Here is an 18,887-nt window from a genome sequence, read left to right on the forward strand (position 1 = left end):
TTTCCAGAACTGAAGGGGGAGGGAGGAACATGGTTTCGTGGTCCGCCAGTCTTGACTGGACAGGCCAGCCTGGTCTTTGTTAGGACTTGGAGCTTGGGTCCTGTCCTAAAAAGGGGGTAGTCCTGGTGAGCACATTTTCTTGGTAATTGTTCGCTGACCCTATTAAACATGGTGGTGGTCCATTATAGCATTCCTCAGTGCACCCAGTACCCAGGGCAAGCGTGTACAACTGCCCCAGGGCACGCCCCCCCCCCCCCCCCCCCCCAGCCACGCTCCCTCACCGGGCCTGGAACTCCTTGGTGCAGAGTGAGTGGGTGATGTGCTCTATGGAGTCACAGAGGCAGTGTGTGTAGTCGTAGGTGGGGTAGATGCACCTGTGAGCATAGGCATTGGGCCACTGTGGGCTCTCTCTCATAGCCCAGCAACCCCAGTGCACAACCCGACCACCCTCCACACCCTGCCCACACCCACCAGGTATCGCCTGTGCGGTGGTGCGGGGTGTACTTGACGCGATAGGCCACGGGGTCCGTTTTCCCATCTTCCATTTCCAGCTTCATCCGCAACGTGGCTTCGCCCTCTGCAAACTTGCCCTTACGCATGCCCTGCAGATAACAAGGGCCCAGGCCGCATCTGAGCACAGGAGCACTTCGTATTCCCCATCCTGGCCTGCCTAGACCCCATCACCCCGACAGGACTCCCACCTCAAAGAGAAGCAGGGACTCCTCCACAGGACGGTCCCTCCAGGGTGAGGGCGGAGGGTTGTGGCCTTTAAGTTCCTCCCCTCGCTGGTGGCACACATAGGCCTGGCCCCTGTGGGGAAGGGGTGATGAGCTTCCAGTCCAGTGGAGACCCCGTCAGCCTGCCTTGGCCCCCTTACCAAGGCCCTGCTCTCACCTGCGGATCAGCTCCAGGGCCCAGGTATAGAGCTGGTCGAAGTAATCGGAAGCGTATGTCACCTTGTGAGGTGAGTAACCTGGGGCAGGAAGAGATGCAGCATGAACAACCACCACGGACACCCAAGGGCTGGCCACGGCCGAGGACAGGGTCCTTAGCCCCAGCCCCGCGCTCAGCTCATACCCAGCCAGGCCACCATGTCATAGATGGCAGTGAAGAACTTGGCTTCCTCTTTCTCAGGGTTGGTGTCATCGTAGCGCAGAAAGCAGATCCCATTATTGGCCTAGAGGGGTTGCAGTCTCTGTGAGCTCTAACCTCATCGCCCCCCTCCCCACCCCTGCACCCATCTAGCTCTTCAAAGGCCCACCTCAGCGCTCTCCCAGAACACAACTGAAAATGCCTTCCAGAGCTGCTGTCTTCCAGCATCTAAATGGTCCACCCTGGGCAGCTCTTAAGACCACCCTGAGGCACAGAGGACAATGTCTCTGGAGTTAAGGGGATGCACTAGGGATCTCCCCAAAGGTCTCCTCATGGCCTCACCCCAGAGCTTTTCCCCTGCGAGTACAATGAACCCCCCACCCCCACCCCCACCCGCAGGCAGCGTCACCCAGGTGCTTCCCTCTCCATGGCCTCCACCCACTCTGGCCACACCACCAGGACCAGCAGGGAAGATGAGGACCCCTCTCTGGTTTCCAGCCACAGGGACAGCAGGTGTTCACCTTGCATGTCTCCTCCCCAGACGCACACTCACCTTGGCATAGCCGAAGTTGAAATTGATGGCTTTGGCATGTCCAATGTGTAGGATTCCATTGGGCTCCGGCGGGAACCGGGTCCGCACCTAAGGGTGGGAGATGGGAGGACAGGAGGGCAGCTGCAGCTGAGACTGTCCCATCCCAGGGAAGTCATGGTGATAGGTGGTAGGAGGTCCTGGAGCACTACAGAGGTAGCCCAGGTCCTGGGGCATGACAGAAGTAGCTCGCTTGGCCACTTGCTCACACACCTGTCCCCCAGTGACCTCCAGGTGCTGTTTCAGCAGATCCATGGTGTGGGGAGTGGTCACATAGCCTGGGGTCCTGTAGTTTTCACCTGTCAAGACCAGAGTAGGGGACAATCAGGCTGCAGCCCAAGACCGCCACTCTCGGATATCAGCTGCTACCAGCGCTCCCTATTGCCCAGTGTTCCGACCCACTCACTCACTCACCAGGCTTGTGGAACTTGAGTGCCTCTCCCCGGAGCTGCTCCATCAGGGACAGAGCCTGGCCAGCAGCCATGCCTGGAGATGAGACCAAGAAAAACATGCCCTCTGGATATAACTCCATCTCTCTAAAGGAGGAGTCTTTCAATAGCACCCACATCCCACAATCATGATAGAACTGACCAGACTCCTCTTTGTCCCACCCCAGAGATAAGACCTAACAGAGCCAGACTCCTGTGCCCTCTTCAGGCAACACTAGGCATCCCAGCCTTGGGGAAGAAGGTAGGTAGGCACTGAACATTGAGGAGGCTGGGCTGAGGACCCAACAGGGTCAAGAGCCAAAGTCAGGTTGCTGAATCGAATGGGAGTCTCAAGCCTCTTACCATTCTCAACTACATCCTTGGCTTTCTTCCGGTCTGCATCTTCTGGCCGAGCCTTTACGACCTAAAGGAAGCCCAGAAACTGTCTCCAAGTCTCTCCTGGGCAAGGTCTTGTGATCAGTCCCTTCCCCACCCTGGAATCTCACGCTACTCTACCACACGGTCCTACCTTGGATTTCTTGTTCAGATCAGACTCCTTCTTGGGACCCAGAAGGTGAAGGACCTAAGTAGAAACCAGAGTCAGGCCTGGGGCAGGAGTTCCTGCCTACCTCCCAAGGATTTCCTTGCCTTTCTATAAGGCCCCCACTTTGAGAACCTACTTAACCCATTCCATCTCTGCTCATAACATAGTTAACCTCAAATACCCTTTCCCCTCCAAGGTTCTGTCCTCGGCCAAGTTAAGCACCAAGTCCTGCCATGTGCAATGGGACTAGCATCAACACAAGCAATGTAGCTCGGCCCTCACCCTCTTGTGTTCCTATGCTAGCAGCCTGTAGGGAAGGTCACATCAGCTCTACTTATGGGATTAAGAATTTGAGGTGCAGAGTGTGTGCCTCACCTCAAATTAGGCCAGGCACAATTTAGAGAACCAAGTCTGACTGCAAGCCGAGGTGCTGCCACCTCCACCCCACGGCCACCAGAATGACAACTGGTTCTCTTCTCCTCTTTGATCCCTCAGTACACTCTTAGGACCCATCCATGCCAAGGTCTTTGCCAGCTTCAGCTCAGGGAGTGCCTACCTGCATGTCCACTTCATGCTTGATCATTTTGCCATCGGCCCATTTGAGAACAGCCCGGGCCTCCCCTGCAAGTAAAGGCCCAAAGAGCTACATGAAGCCAAAGGAGGGTGCTTCCCCACCGAAACCCACCTCCAAAGGGTGAGCCTGGCTGGGGATCCCGGGAACCAGAGCCTGGCCCAGCCAGACCAATTTTAAGGCGCTCCTCCCCCACCTCCTCTCACTCCTGCCTGGAAGAGAAAACACAGCCGATAGCCCCAATCCCAGCTCACCCATCAGCAGCCCCATGTTGAAATGGTAACGTTCCTCCAGGAGCTGGGGCCGGTGCCGATTGATAGCAGCCTCCACCTGCAGGAAGCCAAACAAGGTGATTCAGAGAAACCACCTTCAGTTACACTCTGGGAGCTACCACCCTCACTCGGGAGTCGTTCTGGGTGGAGCAGGTTGGCCATTCATCCCCAGGACCAGTGCTAGGGAGGGGGCCCCTAAAGAAAGACTCACCGCCTCCTCGATCTGCTCTGGGGTCACCATGACGTCCACACCACACTCCCGCTCAAAGTCCGCGGTGTCGATGGGATCCAGAGGGTGACTCCGCACATACTCAAGGGCAGCTGGCATGGGAGGGTCCATGAGTTTGTGAGCCCTTAACACCAATGGGCAGACAGACACGGTCCCAATCCCCTGGGACCGCAACCTGAGGTCTTTGGTCTCTTCGGAAGGACAATCCTTGCCTGACCTTAGAGAAGCCTTTTCAGGCTCCCCAGTCAGTCCCAGACCGTTCCCCTCCCGCTTCCCATCAATGCTAAGACCCTGCTTCAGAAGAGGGGTGCCGGATTAGGATCTGGAATGTCAAGGGGCTGACTGCGCATCCTGAGGGAGGGTAAGCAGGGTCTTACCGCTCAGCTGGAGCTCGCTGTGGATCTTCTTACGGGCGATGTAGCCCACGAGAAAGGGGAGGCGTCGGGGATCCCTGAGTCGGGAGGCCAAGCCATACAGCAGGGTCCCGGTAGCCTTGTCGATAGTGGAGCCTAAGGTCTGCTGCGCCTGGGGACAGAGGGGTCAGGAGAGAAACGCCAGGCCTAGTGAGAGCGGCGGAATTAACCGAAGGGGGAAGCGCCCGGAATGGGGACGCAGCACGGCGCGGCGGCAGCCCCGGCCAGGGCAGAAGGGCGCGCACCTGGGTGGCCGCCTCGCGCAACTGCGTGCTCAGAGTCGTGTTCTTGAGCGTCTCGCGGGCCTTAAGTTCGCTTAACCCGAGGCCGGTGAACAACGCCAGGGAGTCCGGAGTCGCCATCGTGGAGACACCGGAAACGAAAAGAAAACTTTGAGGCCAATCTGAGTGTTCGCAGTGAACAAGTGGCCAATAGGAGAACGAGACTGCCGGTAGAGCCAATGGTGCCCGTTCTGGTGAGGGTGGGCGGGGCTCGCCAGGGACATCCTCCCTATTAAAGGGACCGAAGGCGAGCGAACCGGTCCTTCCGGGCCTAGACCTTGCTTCTCCCAGGCGGAAGCCACTTAAAGTCTTCTTTTGTCTGGGACCTGGCAGTGACCTCACCGAGCCAGAGGAAGGCGTGGGCGTAGCTCTCTGCTCTTCAGCTTTCCCCCTCGGGAGCCTGGGAACTCTCTCAGGGTCCCTAGAATGACAATGGGTCCCTAGAGCTCTTTGGACTTTGCAGCTTTGGGGTTGTCATGGAAACAGTAGCGCCATCTGAAGCCCAGGAAATACTAAAGACAGACTCCAGTGCAGAAAACCCTACCTCAGCGCCTCCCCCCACCCCACGTCTGACACTTCCCCCCCCCACTCCAAACTGAGGAGCTTGTAAAGGTTCTAGGCTGTCTTTTTAAATCCCGTGGCCCAAGCTCGCAGATGCTACAAGCAAATTAGACCAAGAAATTCACCCACGAGCCTTGGCATGATGGTTTATTGAGGTTGGAACAGGATTCTGACTCCTGGCGACCCTACAGGCCCTATAGTATAGGGCAAGGCAGAACTGACCCCTTGCTGGTTTCCCCTGCTGTCATCTTCACTGGAGCCAACTGCAAGCAAAGTTTCCCTGGAAGGCGCTGGGTGCCTTGGGACCACTGGTCTTTCAGTTAGCAAACAGGGAGGGGCAGGTGCAACGGAATGAAGAGTGTGGCTGTTGTCTCTGAGATCCCTGGACCCCCAGGACCTGGTAAACTAGAAACTACAAACACTGGGCAGGTTAGGGTGATTGGAACTCAGGCTCTTTGAAGCCTTAGTGTGGCTCATCCTCCTGGACATTCAAGGACGGGGCAGGACGCTATCTGTAGCCAGTGCTTAAGCTCTGCATGGGGCCTCCGTGTGGGTTTCACATGATGGCCACCTGTCAGGTTCTGCCCAAAGTCACATGCTTCATCGTGTCCCAAGCCAGCCCTGTGTTCCCACCTCCCCATAGCCCCAGTCTGATGCCCAGTCCAGTCCTCGTGCGCTATACCCGTGGGAGGCCAGGTGCAGGCGGAGAGCTGGGAAGGTGGTGTGCACAGCTGGGAAGATTCTGGCACAGCTGCACTCAGAACCGTCACAGCCACACCAGCCCTGTGCAGGGGTCATGGCAAAGGAACACACGTTGCCCATGTGGCAGGTGGCCAGCCCACCAGAGGTGCCCATGATGAAGTCACATGGCATGCCACCAGCGCCACCATCTCTTCAGTATACGAGATCAGCACATCACCAGCACCACAGAGTCTGAGTCCTGTTGGCCTGGTGGTGGCACACTTTCCCAGGTTCCCCATGGTGCCTGTCCTGGGGCTTCAAGTCACAGGATGTGAACGTAATCTCAGGACCATGGCAGAGTGTGTCACAAATGACATTGGGCCCAGTCAATCCGGTGGCACCTGTGACCACTCCAGGGCCAGAGCCAAACCATGAGATTATATGGGGCCAATCTACCTACATGATCCCCATGTCACTGCTTCCAGAATAGTTGAGAGAAAGGTGACCTGGGAGAGAAGTCGGGCCATGGCCAGCAAGGCTCAGCTGTAGCATGGGAGAGGCAGCATCCAATGACTCAGACCATGTGGTGTGACCAATAGTGAGCCCAGAGGCCGTGCCTGTCTGTCCCCAGAGAGGCCACAATGTGGAGGTCACAGTAGCAGCCGAGCTTAGGCCAGGCAGGGAGCCCCTCGACCTCTGCTTCCCACACATAAAGGCCCAGCACAACCTGTTCCCCGTGCCTAGTGGCCCCTGCAGCAGTGCCCTATCACCAGCACCTAACTCATCATTGCCACCCTTCCTGCAGGACCCCACCCAGCTCTCTGGGCTTCTCTCCCCAACCAGCAACTCCACACAGTCCCAGTGCCCTTGTCCCAAGGGGAAACGCCAGGGGTTGTTCACAGGGCTATATCCAGGAGTTCCCTCTGGGCACTGCCATGGTGCGAGTCTGGTTGAGGCTGAGCAATGCTCCTAGTTCCTGCAAACTGAGCTTCACGTGAGCCCCATTCATAGCTTTGGGGGTAGAGATGGGCCTATGGGGCACTGGGATGGCACCCCACCTCTGCTTCTTTCTTGGACTTCTAGGAACTTCTTCAGCTTCAGTCCTGCACCCAAGCAATTCAAAGGGAAGGGGCAGCTGTACTGACCAAGAGAGACAAGGGGCCTTCTCGTATTTGCCCTGGCAATCTGGGTGTGCAAGGCTGCAGAGCAGAGGCTCGAGGGCTGGAGGAGACTGTGAACCGACTGTGAGAAAACCGACTGGGGCCACTGCTGGAATCAAGGTTGCAGGGACTCTACAGGAAAGGGATGGTCTCACAGGGCCCACACCCTCTGTCCCACAGGAAGTCAGCCAAGATTGGCTGTGGTCCTCTGCCTGACTTCAGAGAAGGGTCACCTGCTCAGTTGCACAATGTCTTCTTCCCGTTCTGTTTTCCCCAGAGGGATCCAGTCGGTCCTCATATTACAGCAAAGGAAAATCTGAGGGCAGGAAAAGGTGAAAAGGATCGGAGATTGGAGCCCAAGTCTGAGCTCTGCTCCTCCAGGCTGAGCATCAAAATCGGAGCCAGCTCTCCTCAGAGACCCCAGGAACACAAACTGAAGCCAGGATAACCCTTGGTCACCTCTGCAGATTGCAGGCTCCACCCGTCATGGGCTGGGGTTCTGAAGGGCAAATATTTCCTGTTGTCCCCAGAAAAACCTCCATGACCTGCTGCTAGTTGTCAACCTGAGGCTGCCACAGTGCCCAGGCCTTCGCCTTTTCTACAGATGACAGATAACCCCTCCATCCTTTAACCAGACGCCTTCACCATTATGCCAAGCACAACGCTTCTGTGAGCAGAGCGGACCAAGGAGTAACATCCAAGGAAGCCAAACCCACTGCTGTTAAGTTCATTTGGGCTCGGTTTCTGAGGCCATAAGTATCAGAGTCGGTAGCCATGTCATCCCCTCTCATTGAACAGCAAGTGGGCTTGAAATGGCAGACCTTTCAGTGAGCCGTCCGATGTGTAACCCACTTCCCCAACCACCAAAATATCAAACTGGCAGGCGTCGAGGGGGGTCCAACGCACAGCGAAGCGATGGGGCAAAGTAGAATTGTCCTTTTGGGCTTCCAAGATTTTAACTCTTTATGAGAGCAGACAGCCTCTACTTTCTCCCACAGTGTAACTGGTGGCTTCGAACCACTGACTTTGTGGTTAGCAGCTCAATGCACCACCATGGCTCCTTGACTGTGCCACCGGAGTTCCTTTAGTAGTAGACAGACCACAATCCCTCCACGTTTACCATCTTTCCTTAGCCACCACCCCTTCACACACACACACACACACACACACACACACACACACACACACACACGAGGTGGCCACGGCACCCAGTGCACCAGTCACTAAGTCCGCTTATCATTATTTATTTTTAAAATATATTTAAACAGCAGCAATCACTTCCAAAATGCAAAAAAAAAAGTACAGTTTTAAGAATAAAATTAACGTTTATAATGCAGATCAGAAAGAATTCAAGGTACAAGTGAGAATCAAATCACGCAGCACTGGGAGGCAGCTGGAGAAGTCACGGCCCACTGGTCAGGGGGCCGAACTGACAACAGGACCCCACCTGAGAGGTCTCTATCCCCAAATCATGGCCCCCAACTCCCCTTTGATGGAGCCAGGGTCCTCTGGGTTAGAAACGGAGAAGCGGTCAAGAGCTGGCCATCTGTGGGGGATCCCCAAACCCAGTCCCCCCACCTGCCAGGGACCTACTAATCGACCTCCTCCATGTTGCTGTAGGTGGGGGCTGGGCGGTCCACAGGGGGGGCGAAGCGCTCAGGGGCTGTCCGCGGGGGGGCCACCTCGGGGGCCTGGCCAGGGCCTAGTCCCTGCAACAGAATATGAGGACAGGGGTTGGGGGCTGCCCAGCATGCCGCCTGGCATCCCGGGGGTGCTGGCTCAGAGCCCCGGCACCCAAGGGAGGGCCCCAAGGCAGGCGCAGACAGCCATCGGCATTGAGACAGAGAGACGAGATCGGGCCTGAACAGTCTCGCTTTATTAACACTTTAAGTACAGGAAGCAGCTTGGGCAGGGCCAAGCCCCAGGCCAAGGGTCGGAGCAGCAGGACAAATGGACACACGGCAGGACAGGTAAGTCATCCTAGGGCACTCTGCCCCCATTGGGGTCACAGTATCCACTCTCTCCCCGCCCCAGATGCACACACTGAGGCCGGAAGCCCGGAGTCTGTCCCCACCAGAGGCACCCGGCCTGCCCTGGTGGGCGGGCCAGTGGCCGGCTCACAGCAGCTGCCTACAGGCAAGCTCATCTCCAGCGGCTCTGGGACACCAGAGGATAGAACACGTTGAGCACGAGGGCCACCAGAGCTGCCACGGTGCCCAGGACAAAGTACCGGAGGCAGCCCTCGTCTGGTGTGGTGGGCCCACGTGATGGGGGCCCCACCCAGTCTTGAGGCCCCCAGGAACCCAGGGGCCCAGGCCCCTCAGGCACCAGCTCCTCCTCGGCCTCCAGCTCCTGCCAAATCCGGGAAGCCTACAGTGTGTGGAAATGGCCATCAGCACCCTGGGGGTACGGAGACCCAGTGTCCCTGTGACTGCCAGTGCCCAACAAAGGGTCACCAAGGGTGCCACCATCGCCCTGCCCAGAGAACCACAGAGGGGTCTGCTGCAGCACCAGCACTGAGTCCCAAAGGTCTGCTCCTAGAGAACAGGACTCCCGCCCACCCACGGCCAACTCCTGACCCCTGTCTTCTTCTCGAGGGATTTTTCTAAGCCTAGAACCAGAGTGGGCCCAAGGAGAGACGGGAGCAGCAAGGGAAAGCCAGTTTCAGGAAGGGGCTGTGGCTGTACCACCTTTTGGCCTATGGCACTCTGTGTCAACAAGAGACAGGACACCCTGAAGGCTCTGAGGGGATAGAGGTTCACCTGGGGGGCGGGGAGGGGCTGGGAGGGAGGTAACTGTCATGTTACCATCCCAGACAGGCCCTGCCCTGAGTGCGTGCCAGACGCAGGGAGGATGGCAAGGGAGGGGCTCTGAGCAGGGGGAAGGAAAACTGGGAGAGCGTCAGGTAGTCTCCCAAGAAAACGGGGAGTCTGTTCATGGCACAGTGCCCAGTGAGGTTCCGAGCAGCTGAGCAGCCTGTGCCCAATGGGTGCCTAAGTGCACACTGGTGGCATGTGGGCGAACGTCCCCGGGCTACAGGCTACAAGCACTGGGCTCCGGGGACCTGTGGCTGCAGAAGAAAGAGCTGCACGCACCCCCCTCTCCTCCAAATCTGGGACGGGCTCCACTGCCCTGGGAAGCCTCCCCTGTGCCTCACCTGGCTGGCAGCAGCCTCGGCTGTAGGGCCTAGATCTGGGTGGTGCTCAGCGTGGCCAGCCCGGGGGGGTCTCTCCACGGGAGAGTTCCGCCGGCGGTAGAAGAGCACATAGGCATAGCGCGTCACAACCTGGCTCTCATCCACAGTCGTCACTGTGCTGTCATCGAACAAGCGCCAGCCTACAGCGGGGTGGCAAGAGTGTGAACGGAGCCCACACCCCAACTCCACCGCCTATCCTGTCAACTGCGTGTGCCCTCACCCACGTCACTGCGCTGGCTGCTGCGGTCACTGGGCAGGCGGGCACAGGCCGTGTAGTGGCCACCAATCATGCCTCCGTAGTGGTTGATGACGGCGTACAGGTCGTAGCTGGGCAGCTGCTCCTCCTTCTGGCCAATGCAGAACTTGCTCAGGTCGAGATTCCTGTGGTCCAACAAGCAACGGTGAGGGGGTCAGCGGGTGCCCAGCATCCCCACCCTGACCGCAAGCCTGGCCCGCAGTCACCACCAGGGCTCATCGCTCACCGAACAGGGAACTCCACCAAGTCATTGATCTTGTCCCGCCAGATGAAACTGCGAAAGGAGAAGCGCTTGAGCTGCACGATGAGCACGTTCGGCAGGCGCCACAGCAGCAGCTGCTTGGAGGCCTCGCGGTGCTGTTTGCACTGCGGGCAGTACCTGCCGGGGTGGGAGAAGGGAGTCAGGACCCGCACATCTCCAGTGCCCCCTGACCCACGACCTGCCGGGCCGCCTGATCTCTCTCACCAGGCCTCCTCGGGTGCCAGCACCTCGGGCCGCGTGAAGAGGTTCAAGCACTGGTCCAGGGTGAAGTGGCCAGCACGGGCGGCCTCGCCGGCTGAGCCTGGGTCCTCAGCATATTCCAGCTCCTTGGAGGCCACTAGAACAAACTCAGGCAGGCGGTCGTTGTTCCGCCAGACCAGAGCCAGGCTGCAGTCATCGCCCAGCTCCATTGGGGCCTCTCCTGGAGCCGGGAGAGGGAGGGGGTCAGGTCACGCAGCTGGGAGGAGCAGCAGCCTGCCCCACCCCGCCTCTGGCACAGAACCCTGGCCACAGACACCTTTGTCTTCGAGCCGCTGCTCTCGGTTGGCTGCATCAATTTTGTAGATGAAGAACTGGGATGTGTGCACGCTCAGGGCTTCGCTTGGATGCTGGTAGCCGGGGATGGCAGCTGGAGGTGAGCATGGTGATCAGAACTGCCCTGCCACCCAGAGCCCAGCCGAGTATCCCCCAGCCCTCCATGCCCAACCCAGCTCCAAGGCCTTTCATGGACTCTGACCTTCGGGTCGGGATATTCTCTCACCAGTGGACAAGGAGCCAACCTCAGGGGGCCCACTGGCCAGCATCTCTGGAGAAACTCCACTGGTGCTGGGCACGGGGCCCCGCTCGGGGGCTGACCACACTCGGGGGGGCCCCGTGTCCCCTTCAGCCACAGGGGTCACCAGCTGGAGCTCAGGAGGTTGGCTAGGGTCCTGTTCACTGTCTCCAGCCTCCAGAGAGCTAGCAGAGAGCAGTGAAGTACAGCCAGGGCCCTGGGACTCCAAGGCTGTGCGGCCAGGCTGGAAGGGTGGCTGGAACACGCTCACCGAGTATCTGGAAACAGCAAAGTGAGGCAGACATTCTCATCAGTGCGCGCACACATGCCCATGAGGCAGCTTTGCACCCCACCCACCACCTCACCTTCAGTCCAAGCCACTGGGCACTTACCGGGCATAGCCCTCCAGCAGCTGAGCAAGGCGGGCATAAGTGAGGCGGGAGGCAGGTACACTGACCAGGAAGGGGTAGCCAATGTTCTCAGGGCGGCAGAGGCCCTTGTGATCAGGCCAGTGCGTTTTCTGACAGAGCCTGAAGGACAGGGGGAGGGTCAGCAAAGGGCCTGGGCCCCACCTGCTGCAGCTCTCAGTGAGGGCTGGGAGCCCCGGGAGGTAGGCATGTCAGCCCGGCCACCCCACAGAGCCCAGTCGATCAGGGTGGTAGGAGAGGATGAAAGCCTGCGTGATGGAGGCTGGGTGGGGGCACAGTACGGCTCTCACTGGTTACAGTAGCCAACGCGGTAGCACCGGGTACAGCGCTTCAGCTTCTCATCCTCCGACGGCTGCTTCCGCTGGCAGGCCGCACACTTGGAGATGGGGATGCTGGGCACCTGGGGGCGCTGGGGTGGGGTGTTTGGCTCAGCAAAGCACAGGCCAGGGGAAGTCCCACCCCCACCCCCCGGGCCCTGTTGTGGTCGGGGTGACCCCTACTCACCTGTTGTACCTGCAACACCACCACCCGCTCCTTCGCCAATTCTTGGGACAAAAGCTCAAAGCAGAGGAGGACATCAGATGGGGACACGGTGTCCAAGGAGTGGGAGGGCAGGAACACACGGTGGAAGCGATTCTTAATCACCTGGGGCAGAGATCACAGGTCTCCCGTGAGAATGAGCCTGTGCCCTCGCTGCCCCAGAGCACAGAGAAGGCTTGGCCCTAATTTGGGGCACACGGGGACAGGAGTGGGGTTCACTACCCAAAAGAGGGACCCCACCTGCTGCAGCCACCCTCAGTACCACTAAACTAAAGAACCAGAAAGCCAGTCTGGAGATACCTAGGAAGCACACAGTTCTGTCACGTAGCTGGACTGGGGAGGCGGGGGAGGGGGGGGCATGTTCAAGGGGTCGAGGGGTCTCTTCCTCACCCTTCACCGCCAGGCTAGAGGAGGAGGTGTCCACGGAGCTGGGGTAACATGAGGGGACCAGTCTGATGGAGGGAGGACCCGAGTGGGTAGAGGGACAGGGCCTTTGTTGGAGGTGGGGAAAGCGGCTGGAGGCCACCATTGAAGAGGAGACTAAACCCTGACAGCTGGGAGCTACAGGGCACCTCTGGTACACAGCCCAAGTGCCGGGTTCCCACGGGGCCTCAGCCAAGTGCACCCAACCCGCCGACGCGCCAGTGTCCGTGCACAGGGCCGGTGTGCTGTGCGTGTGCACAGGAGCCGAGCCTTACCTCCGCCAGACGCAGGTTCTCAGGCTTCACGTGGACGCTCTGAGAGAGGGAGTCCAGCACCTCGCTGGCACTGGAGTTCTCCTTGCTGACACTCACCAGGAACTGGGGCGACACAAGCAGGTTCAGGGGGAAGCAGGGGCAGCAAGGCCCGGCCCCTGGAGGACAGGCCTTCTCCTCACCTTGATGGGCTTGGAGTGCGGCTCCCGCGCAAAATAGAAGACAGGGAGGACCTTCTGCTTCTGGGGCAAGGGCACCGGCAGGTAGAGGAATGGATCAAAGGTGATGGAGACCTGCAGACACACGGACATGGCACTGGGGGGGGCCACACACAGTGAGGGCAGGAGTCACATGGCTAACTGGCACCCTCTCCTGGAGATGCTGGATGGGTTCTCCCGTGCTTGCATTCCACGGATGCTTCTGGTCTGCCCAGAAGCCCCCTTTCCAGAGGACCCCCTTCCCCAAGGAGCCCCACCCACCTTGGTGCACACAGGGCACACCAGCTTCGACTTATACTGGCCCTGGAATAGGTCCACGATGAAAGAGTCGTTCCTCATCTTGTGCCGCTGCCACGCTTCCTCAGCCACCACCTGGGGAGGTGAGGGGGGGTAGGGGTTAGGGGTGTGTGTGTGTGTGAGAGGTAAGGACCAGAAAGACCCGAGGGTTGCCCACCCTCTGCCACAAGCCTGACCTCATCAGGCCGCCCATCTGAGTCCACGGTCTCCGTGTAGGGCTTGTTCTGGATACGGTTCAGGTCCTCATGCAGCCCATCGAGCAGGAAAGCCATGAACTCCTGGGCGTCGTGCTGCGCATAGCCCGTGAACTGGCTGGCCTTGCTCGCCACAATGGCCTGGATGCAGGGGCCAAGGCGTGAGCACGGGCCCCGGGGCCCACCATGCACCCAACTGGCTGACCCTCCCCATCGCCCCCAGCCAAGAAGGGGGCATAAGAGCAGCTTACCTTCAGCTTGGACGGCTGGAAGGCGTGGTGGGTGCCCTTCCACAGCGCCCGCAGCAGCACAGCAAAGCCGATGGCCAGTCGCCCACCGGTCCCCAAGGGGTTGTTGTAATTGATCTCGGCCTCAAAGGAGCGGTCTAGAGTCAGGAGCCAAGCAGAGAGGTGAGCGTGGGAAGGCCCCTGGCCTGCTCCCCAGGCCCCATGTCCCCAGCCCTGCCCTCACCATGGAAGAAGTCCCGCAGCTCGCGTGTGTTGGACAGAGACTGGATGACACTGTTCATGAAGCAAGTGTTGCCTAGATTGACAAGGCCAGTGAAGCCTGGCAAACACACCTTCTTCTCTTCTTCCTCCTCTTCCTCCACGCTGTCCCCACTCACAGGGCTGTGTGGCATGGGGGGCACCATGCATGTGGGCTTAGGCTGCAGGGGCAAGGGGAGCATGAGAGAACAGCCTTGGGGCTTCCTGGCCGACACCTGGACTCCTCCACCCCAGGATGCTCACCAAGGCCAAGTGTGGCTCAGGCTTGGGGGCAACATGCTCCACGGGGGTGCGAGCGGCCACACCATCCAGCCCTGGGTCCTCAGAGCGAGCCTGGGGTTTCTCCTTCTCCACAGCCCGGGCTTCCTCCTGGGCAGTCAGTGGGTGTGGGGCACTGCCCGGAGGAGTTGAATCCAGAGGGGTTGGACCTGTCGGCATGGCAACCTTTGCACCACCCACTGCACCTTAAAAAGGGGGAATGAGAGGGCTGGTGGTTAGCAGCATATGGGGGCAGAGGGTACTGGTCAGGCGGGGCTGGGCAATGAAGGGAGCTCGTGTGCAGACCTCGTGCAGCTGGGGCCTCCAGGCCCCCCCAGCGCTGACTCTGCCGCTTACGGAGGCAGATGTCGATGCGAGAGGCCGTGAAACAGAAGGTGCACTGCTCAGGCTCAATCAGGTTCCTGTGGGAGAAGGCTATACTCAGGGACTCAAGTGGAGCCAATGTTGGGGTAGACGGGCCAGGGAGCTGGAGCCCGGGATGGAAGAGGCTGGGGTGGGGCCGGGCACCACCCACCTGAGCTTCACCTGCCAGTGGAAGATGGTGTGGGGCCCGCAGCCCGGGTGCAGCCTCAGGAAGTTTCCATCCCTAAGGGAGCAGACCAGGGGCAGGGCAGGAGGAAGCGCATGAGTCATGCTGGTGAACCTGAGCGAGGGGAGGGTCAGGTCGGATGGCTTGTCCCATTCTTCTGCCCCGCCGCTCACCTGGTCTGGAAGATGAGCGTGAAGTCCTGCTCACGGAAAAGCACGCGGGACATGTCCCTGCAGATCTCCTTCACATACACGTGAACCACCACGGAGTCTGGCCCCTTTTCATACGAGTCATTCTTGACAAAGGCCAGGCTCACCATGGACTCGGGGTCTGTATTGGGACTATGGCTCAGTGCCACTCGGGGCAAGTCCAAGCCTATCGCTATTCAACTCCCCGCCTGCCCACCAATACTGCAACCCACCCCAGGGCTCCACCTGCCACCCCACCCCCGGCCCAGCTTTACCATCTGCCAAGGTTGCAGCATCTGCTGTCACTGCCGCCTCTTCCTTGGACTGGTCACCTTTCCCAGCGTCTCTGCTCCGGGTAATTGTTGGGGAGAGTGGGCCACTCCTGGGGGATACTGCCTTCTCTCCCACCAGAGGGGCTCGATTCTCCTCTGAGCCCTGGGGTTTCAATGGTGGGACTCGGAGCTGTTCCTCAGCCCCAGCCTATTCACAGAGAGATTGTGAGCAGCATCAGCCGGCCTGGCCGCGGCAGACCCCAAGACAATCCCAAGTCTTTTGCCCAAGCTCCCAGCTCCCACCAAGATACCCTTGCCCTCACCTGGGTGGCTGGCTCGACCAGGAAGGGTGGGGCATCGCCCTGGGGTCCAGGACCATCCTTCCGAGATTCCCCCTCAGGCCCTCTGCGGAGATGCACAGCCCTCTTGGCGCTGGGCCCGGCCTGGGTCCCGGGGCCAGCCCCTGAGCCCACCTCGCCACGGCCCTGGGCCCGCTTCTGGTTCCGGGCCTCCTGCTTGGCCCTGCGGGGCTCGGGGCCAGGCTCCAGGGCAACAGAAGACAGCTCCTGCCCATTCTCCTGGCACCGCAGCCCAGATGCCAGGTCCTGGGTCCCCAGAGGTTTCTTCTGTCAAAGATAGAGCAGTCAGGCCCTGGCGCCTCCCTCTGAGCATTCCCACCCATCACTCCCCGGAACTCACCAGGAGGGTAGGCCATGTGAGCAGAGGCACCTTCTTGGGAAGCACCAGCTGCAAGAGGCCACCCTTGCGGGCCTGCTCTTTGACACAAGAACTTTCGATCTCGGCATAGAAGACACCACCCCACTGCCGACCATCTGGAGATAGAATGGGGGGCAGTGAGCTGAGGCGGGGATGGTCAGAGGGCTCAAATGGATCTCGGCACAGGGCAGATGGACACACCTGGAAGCCTCACCGCACAGTGAGTGTCTGTGAAGACACTGTTCACGTCCTCCAGCTGGAGGGCGCCTGCTCCCAAGCGCAGCTTGACAATCACCTCATCTGCACTCTGCCTCCACGCTAACAACACCTCTGTCAGCAGAGGGGCAAAAGGAGCATGAGGTGTCTCTGCAAGTTCCTGAAGAAATCAGCAGGGACCAGAGACCCGGCCTAATAGGACCGCCCCAGATGGGAATTAACAATGTCCCCACCACCCCTGCCTCTGCCGACTTCTCCCTGCTTCCACTGCCCTGGGGCCCATGCATTACTCACCCTCTTTGGTCTGCTCCTCCTGAGGAGTGGACACTGACCCCAACAACAAAATAAGGAAGAGGAGGGTCATGTTAGGGAGGCAGCCCCCAAGGCACTATCACCCCACGAAGCAACATGGTCAGGACTTGAGGCAAGTACTCCACTTCCACGCCGAGGCTCTAGCCGGCCCCCTCTGGTCCTTCTCTTGGCACAGCGAGAAGGGGAAAACACCACCTCTCCAAGAACACGCTATTCCCCACCAGCTCCCAACCCTTCCTTCTGTACACTCGGGCCATGCATGAACACGCTGGGAATCCCACCCTCACCTCTCCTAGGATCTCCGTTTTTGCTCTCCTGGTTTGCTCGATCCTTTTGCTTCTTCTTACTAGTGGCCTCCTCCAATCCTGGGGGCCCCCTCCTTGGGCCCGAGGCATTAGCCCCGCCAGACATCTTGAGCCGCTTGGTGGACAGCCAGAGTGCCCCAGGGTCGGCAACAGCGTCTGGGTCAGGGCTGCGGCGCTTCCTTCCTGGCCCAGCTATCTTGGCAACTCTTTGTGGCCAAATTCTCCAGCAAGGAACCGGCAGCCTAACAAGAGGAGGCCGATGATCACTGCCCTGGCCCCACAACTTGCTCTCTGGCTGTAGCAAGGACTCGGCAACCGACGGCACACCTAACCCTAGGGAGCATTCCCTCCGCGCTGCTGGAAGGCGTCCTGGACACCCTCAAGTTATCCTGCAGAGAGGATGAAGAATGCAGCAAGTCTCCCCAACACCTGCCATAACAGACCCTCAAAGCTGGAAGCCTGGCGTTGGAGGCGTCAGGCCAAGGCAGCTATGGCCTGGGACCAGGCTCCTCCCCTGATCTGGAGTGGAGCCATGGCTCCAGCCCACAAGGCTGGTGCTCCAGGCAGAGAGCTCAATTTTCTTTCACTCTCACTGGCTGCTTAGTCACCGCCCGCCCGGAGAGGGAGGAGGTGGAGGAGGAAGGCAGGAAAGGAGGAGACAATCTAGCAGCAAGCAGAAGGGATCAAACCTGGCTAAAAGGGGCTGCCGCGCTAAGGTCCTGTAACCAAAGTGCTCCCACCTGCCTGACAGCTGGCTGCCTAACGGCCGCCCCCTTTGCTGAACCTGCTCCAGTGCACTGCCAAGTTTTTCTTGGGAGATCCCTCTGCCCTGCCATTGTCCCAAGCAGGAAGAGGCCTGAAATGAGGCTCGCATGGAAAAGGTATCTATCTACCGTGGTTTTTCCGGCAGCATTCTTCCTCAGACAGGAAGTAGGATGTGCAACTGCAACCAACACCCTCCCCTTGCTCCCTGGTCTCCTTACTCATCAGAGAGGGAGAGGGAGAGAGAAAGGGAGGGGAAGGAGGGGGAGAGAGAGAGAGATCTCCCTCCCAGTTTCCCACGGATGGGCCAGGAGCTTCTGAGCCCTCTCTCTCCATCCAAAATGAAGTTCCTCAAATTCTAATTCTGAGATTGGGGGGTGGGGGGAGTAGAGATGCAACACGGATCCGGGGACGCCTGGCAGCCTGGTCAGGCTTAGGCCGGCAGCGGGACAGAGTGACTCATCTGTGCTCCCCAGGTGTGTGCACGTTAGGGGTAGGAATAATCCCTACAAGAGCCAGATGGGGTCCTGAAGGGCTGGACTGAATGATATCACCAGGCCAACACCAAGGGGCCAAACGCCTGCAAGCCTCCTCCTAGTCGGCCCCGGCCAAAGGCCGCATCCCTCCTCCATCCTCGGAGGACACCGAGGGGGGTAAAGGGCTGTTGGGAACCTGAGTCGGCCTCAGATGATGGCGCCGAGATACTGACCACAGACCAGTGCCTGGGCCCGACTGCGACCCACCTCCCAACCGCCGAACCGCGGGCCCGTCACCACCTCCTCCAGGAAGGCGCCTTCGCTCGCCGCCAGCCAGCTTTGAGGAAGGAGGCCGGCCACGGACGTCGCGCAACGGCCCCACCACGTCGGCGGGATCAGCACGCCTCGGGGCTCGAGCGGTCGGAGCTGACACAGCCCGCGACCTTGAGCAGGCCGCCCCAGGCCCGCGCCGCGTCCTCCCCTACTCGGGTCAGGTGGGAGACCGGCTGCCCGTCCCACTCACCGAGCGAGATCCGCGCCGCCAGCCCTCTTCGGGCCCTGGCAACCTGCTTTCGGTTCCGGTTCCGGCGTCGGATCGGTTCCGGTTCCGGCGCGCCCCTCCCCCCGTCCCGGCACCGGGGCCACT

General features: G+C 59.7%; 2 protein-coding genes across 12 annotated transcripts in view; both read right to left on the reverse strand.

Moving 5' to 3' along the window:
* Positions 1-4,515, reverse strand: part of QARS1 (glutaminyl-tRNA synthetase 1) — an 8,222-nt gene extending 3,707 nt beyond the window's left edge. Inside the window, exons 1-15 of the mRNA XM_030887638.2 lie at positions 4,384-4,515; positions 4,103-4,250; positions 3,708-3,817; positions 3,479-3,554; positions 3,210-3,274; positions 2,639-2,692; positions 2,473-2,533; positions 2,096-2,167; positions 1,895-1,980; positions 1,646-1,732; positions 1,078-1,177; positions 895-973; positions 702-810; positions 472-602; positions 282-374 (exon numbers count right to left, since the gene is read on the reverse strand). Of these exons, the coding sequence (XP_030743498.1) occupies positions 282-374; positions 472-602; positions 702-810; positions 895-973; positions 1,078-1,177; positions 1,646-1,732; positions 1,895-1,980; positions 2,096-2,167; positions 2,473-2,533; positions 2,639-2,692; positions 3,210-3,274; positions 3,479-3,554; positions 3,708-3,817; positions 4,103-4,250; positions 4,384-4,500 (1,388 nt within the window). The 5' untranslated portion in view covers positions 4,501-4,515. The remainder of the gene's footprint in view (positions 1-281; positions 375-471; positions 603-701; positions 811-894; positions 974-1,077; positions 1,178-1,645; positions 1,733-1,894; positions 1,981-2,095; positions 2,168-2,472; positions 2,534-2,638; positions 2,693-3,209; positions 3,275-3,478; positions 3,555-3,707; positions 3,818-4,102; positions 4,251-4,383) is intronic.
* Positions 4,516-8,013: 3,498 nt separating this feature from the next.
* On the reverse strand, positions 8,014-18,864 carry USP19 (ubiquitin specific peptidase 19). 11 transcript variants are annotated; one of them, XM_045297427.1, is made up of 27 exons: positions 18,765-18,864; positions 16,986-17,245; positions 16,681-16,713; positions 16,372-16,500; positions 16,153-16,286; positions 15,777-16,079; positions 15,457-15,661; positions 15,167-15,323; positions 14,979-15,050; positions 14,750-14,865; positions 14,429-14,649; positions 14,151-14,346; positions 13,931-14,064; positions 13,662-13,820; positions 13,450-13,560; positions 13,153-13,263; positions 12,974-13,075; positions 12,240-12,380; positions 12,026-12,144; positions 11,700-11,837; positions 11,272-11,585; positions 11,053-11,163; positions 10,740-10,956; positions 10,500-10,652; positions 10,238-10,398; positions 9,979-10,157; positions 8,014-8,530 (listed from the first exon to the last, which is right to left on the reverse strand). In XM_045297427.1, exons 2-27 carry the CDS (start codon positions 17,107-17,109, stop codon positions 8,414-8,416), a joined length of 3,957 nt encoding a protein of 1,318 aa, XP_045153362.1. In that variant the 5' UTR covers positions 17,110-17,245; positions 18,765-18,864; the 3' UTR covers positions 8,014-8,413. The 11 variants fall into 11 exon arrangements, with proteins under 11 accessions (XP_045153362.1, XP_045153365.1, XP_045153364.1 ...); XM_045297430.1 differs by lacking the exon at positions 18,765-18,864 and adding an exon at positions 18,509-18,593 and having other exon boundaries at positions 14,429-14,643; positions 15,777-16,076; XM_045297429.1 differs by lacking the exon at positions 18,765-18,864 and adding an exon at positions 18,509-18,593 and having other exon boundaries at positions 15,777-16,076.
* Positions 18,865-18,887: the final 23 nt, after the last annotated feature.

Source organism: Echinops telfairi, unplaced genomic scaffold (genome assembly GCF_000313985.2).
Source record: "Echinops telfairi isolate 266 unplaced genomic scaffold, ASM31398v2 ScPeMD7_7420;HRSCAF=8458, whole genome shotgun sequence".
In the NCBI taxonomy this organism is placed as follows: Eukaryota; Metazoa; Chordata; class Mammalia; order Afrosoricida; family Tenrecidae; genus Echinops; species Echinops telfairi.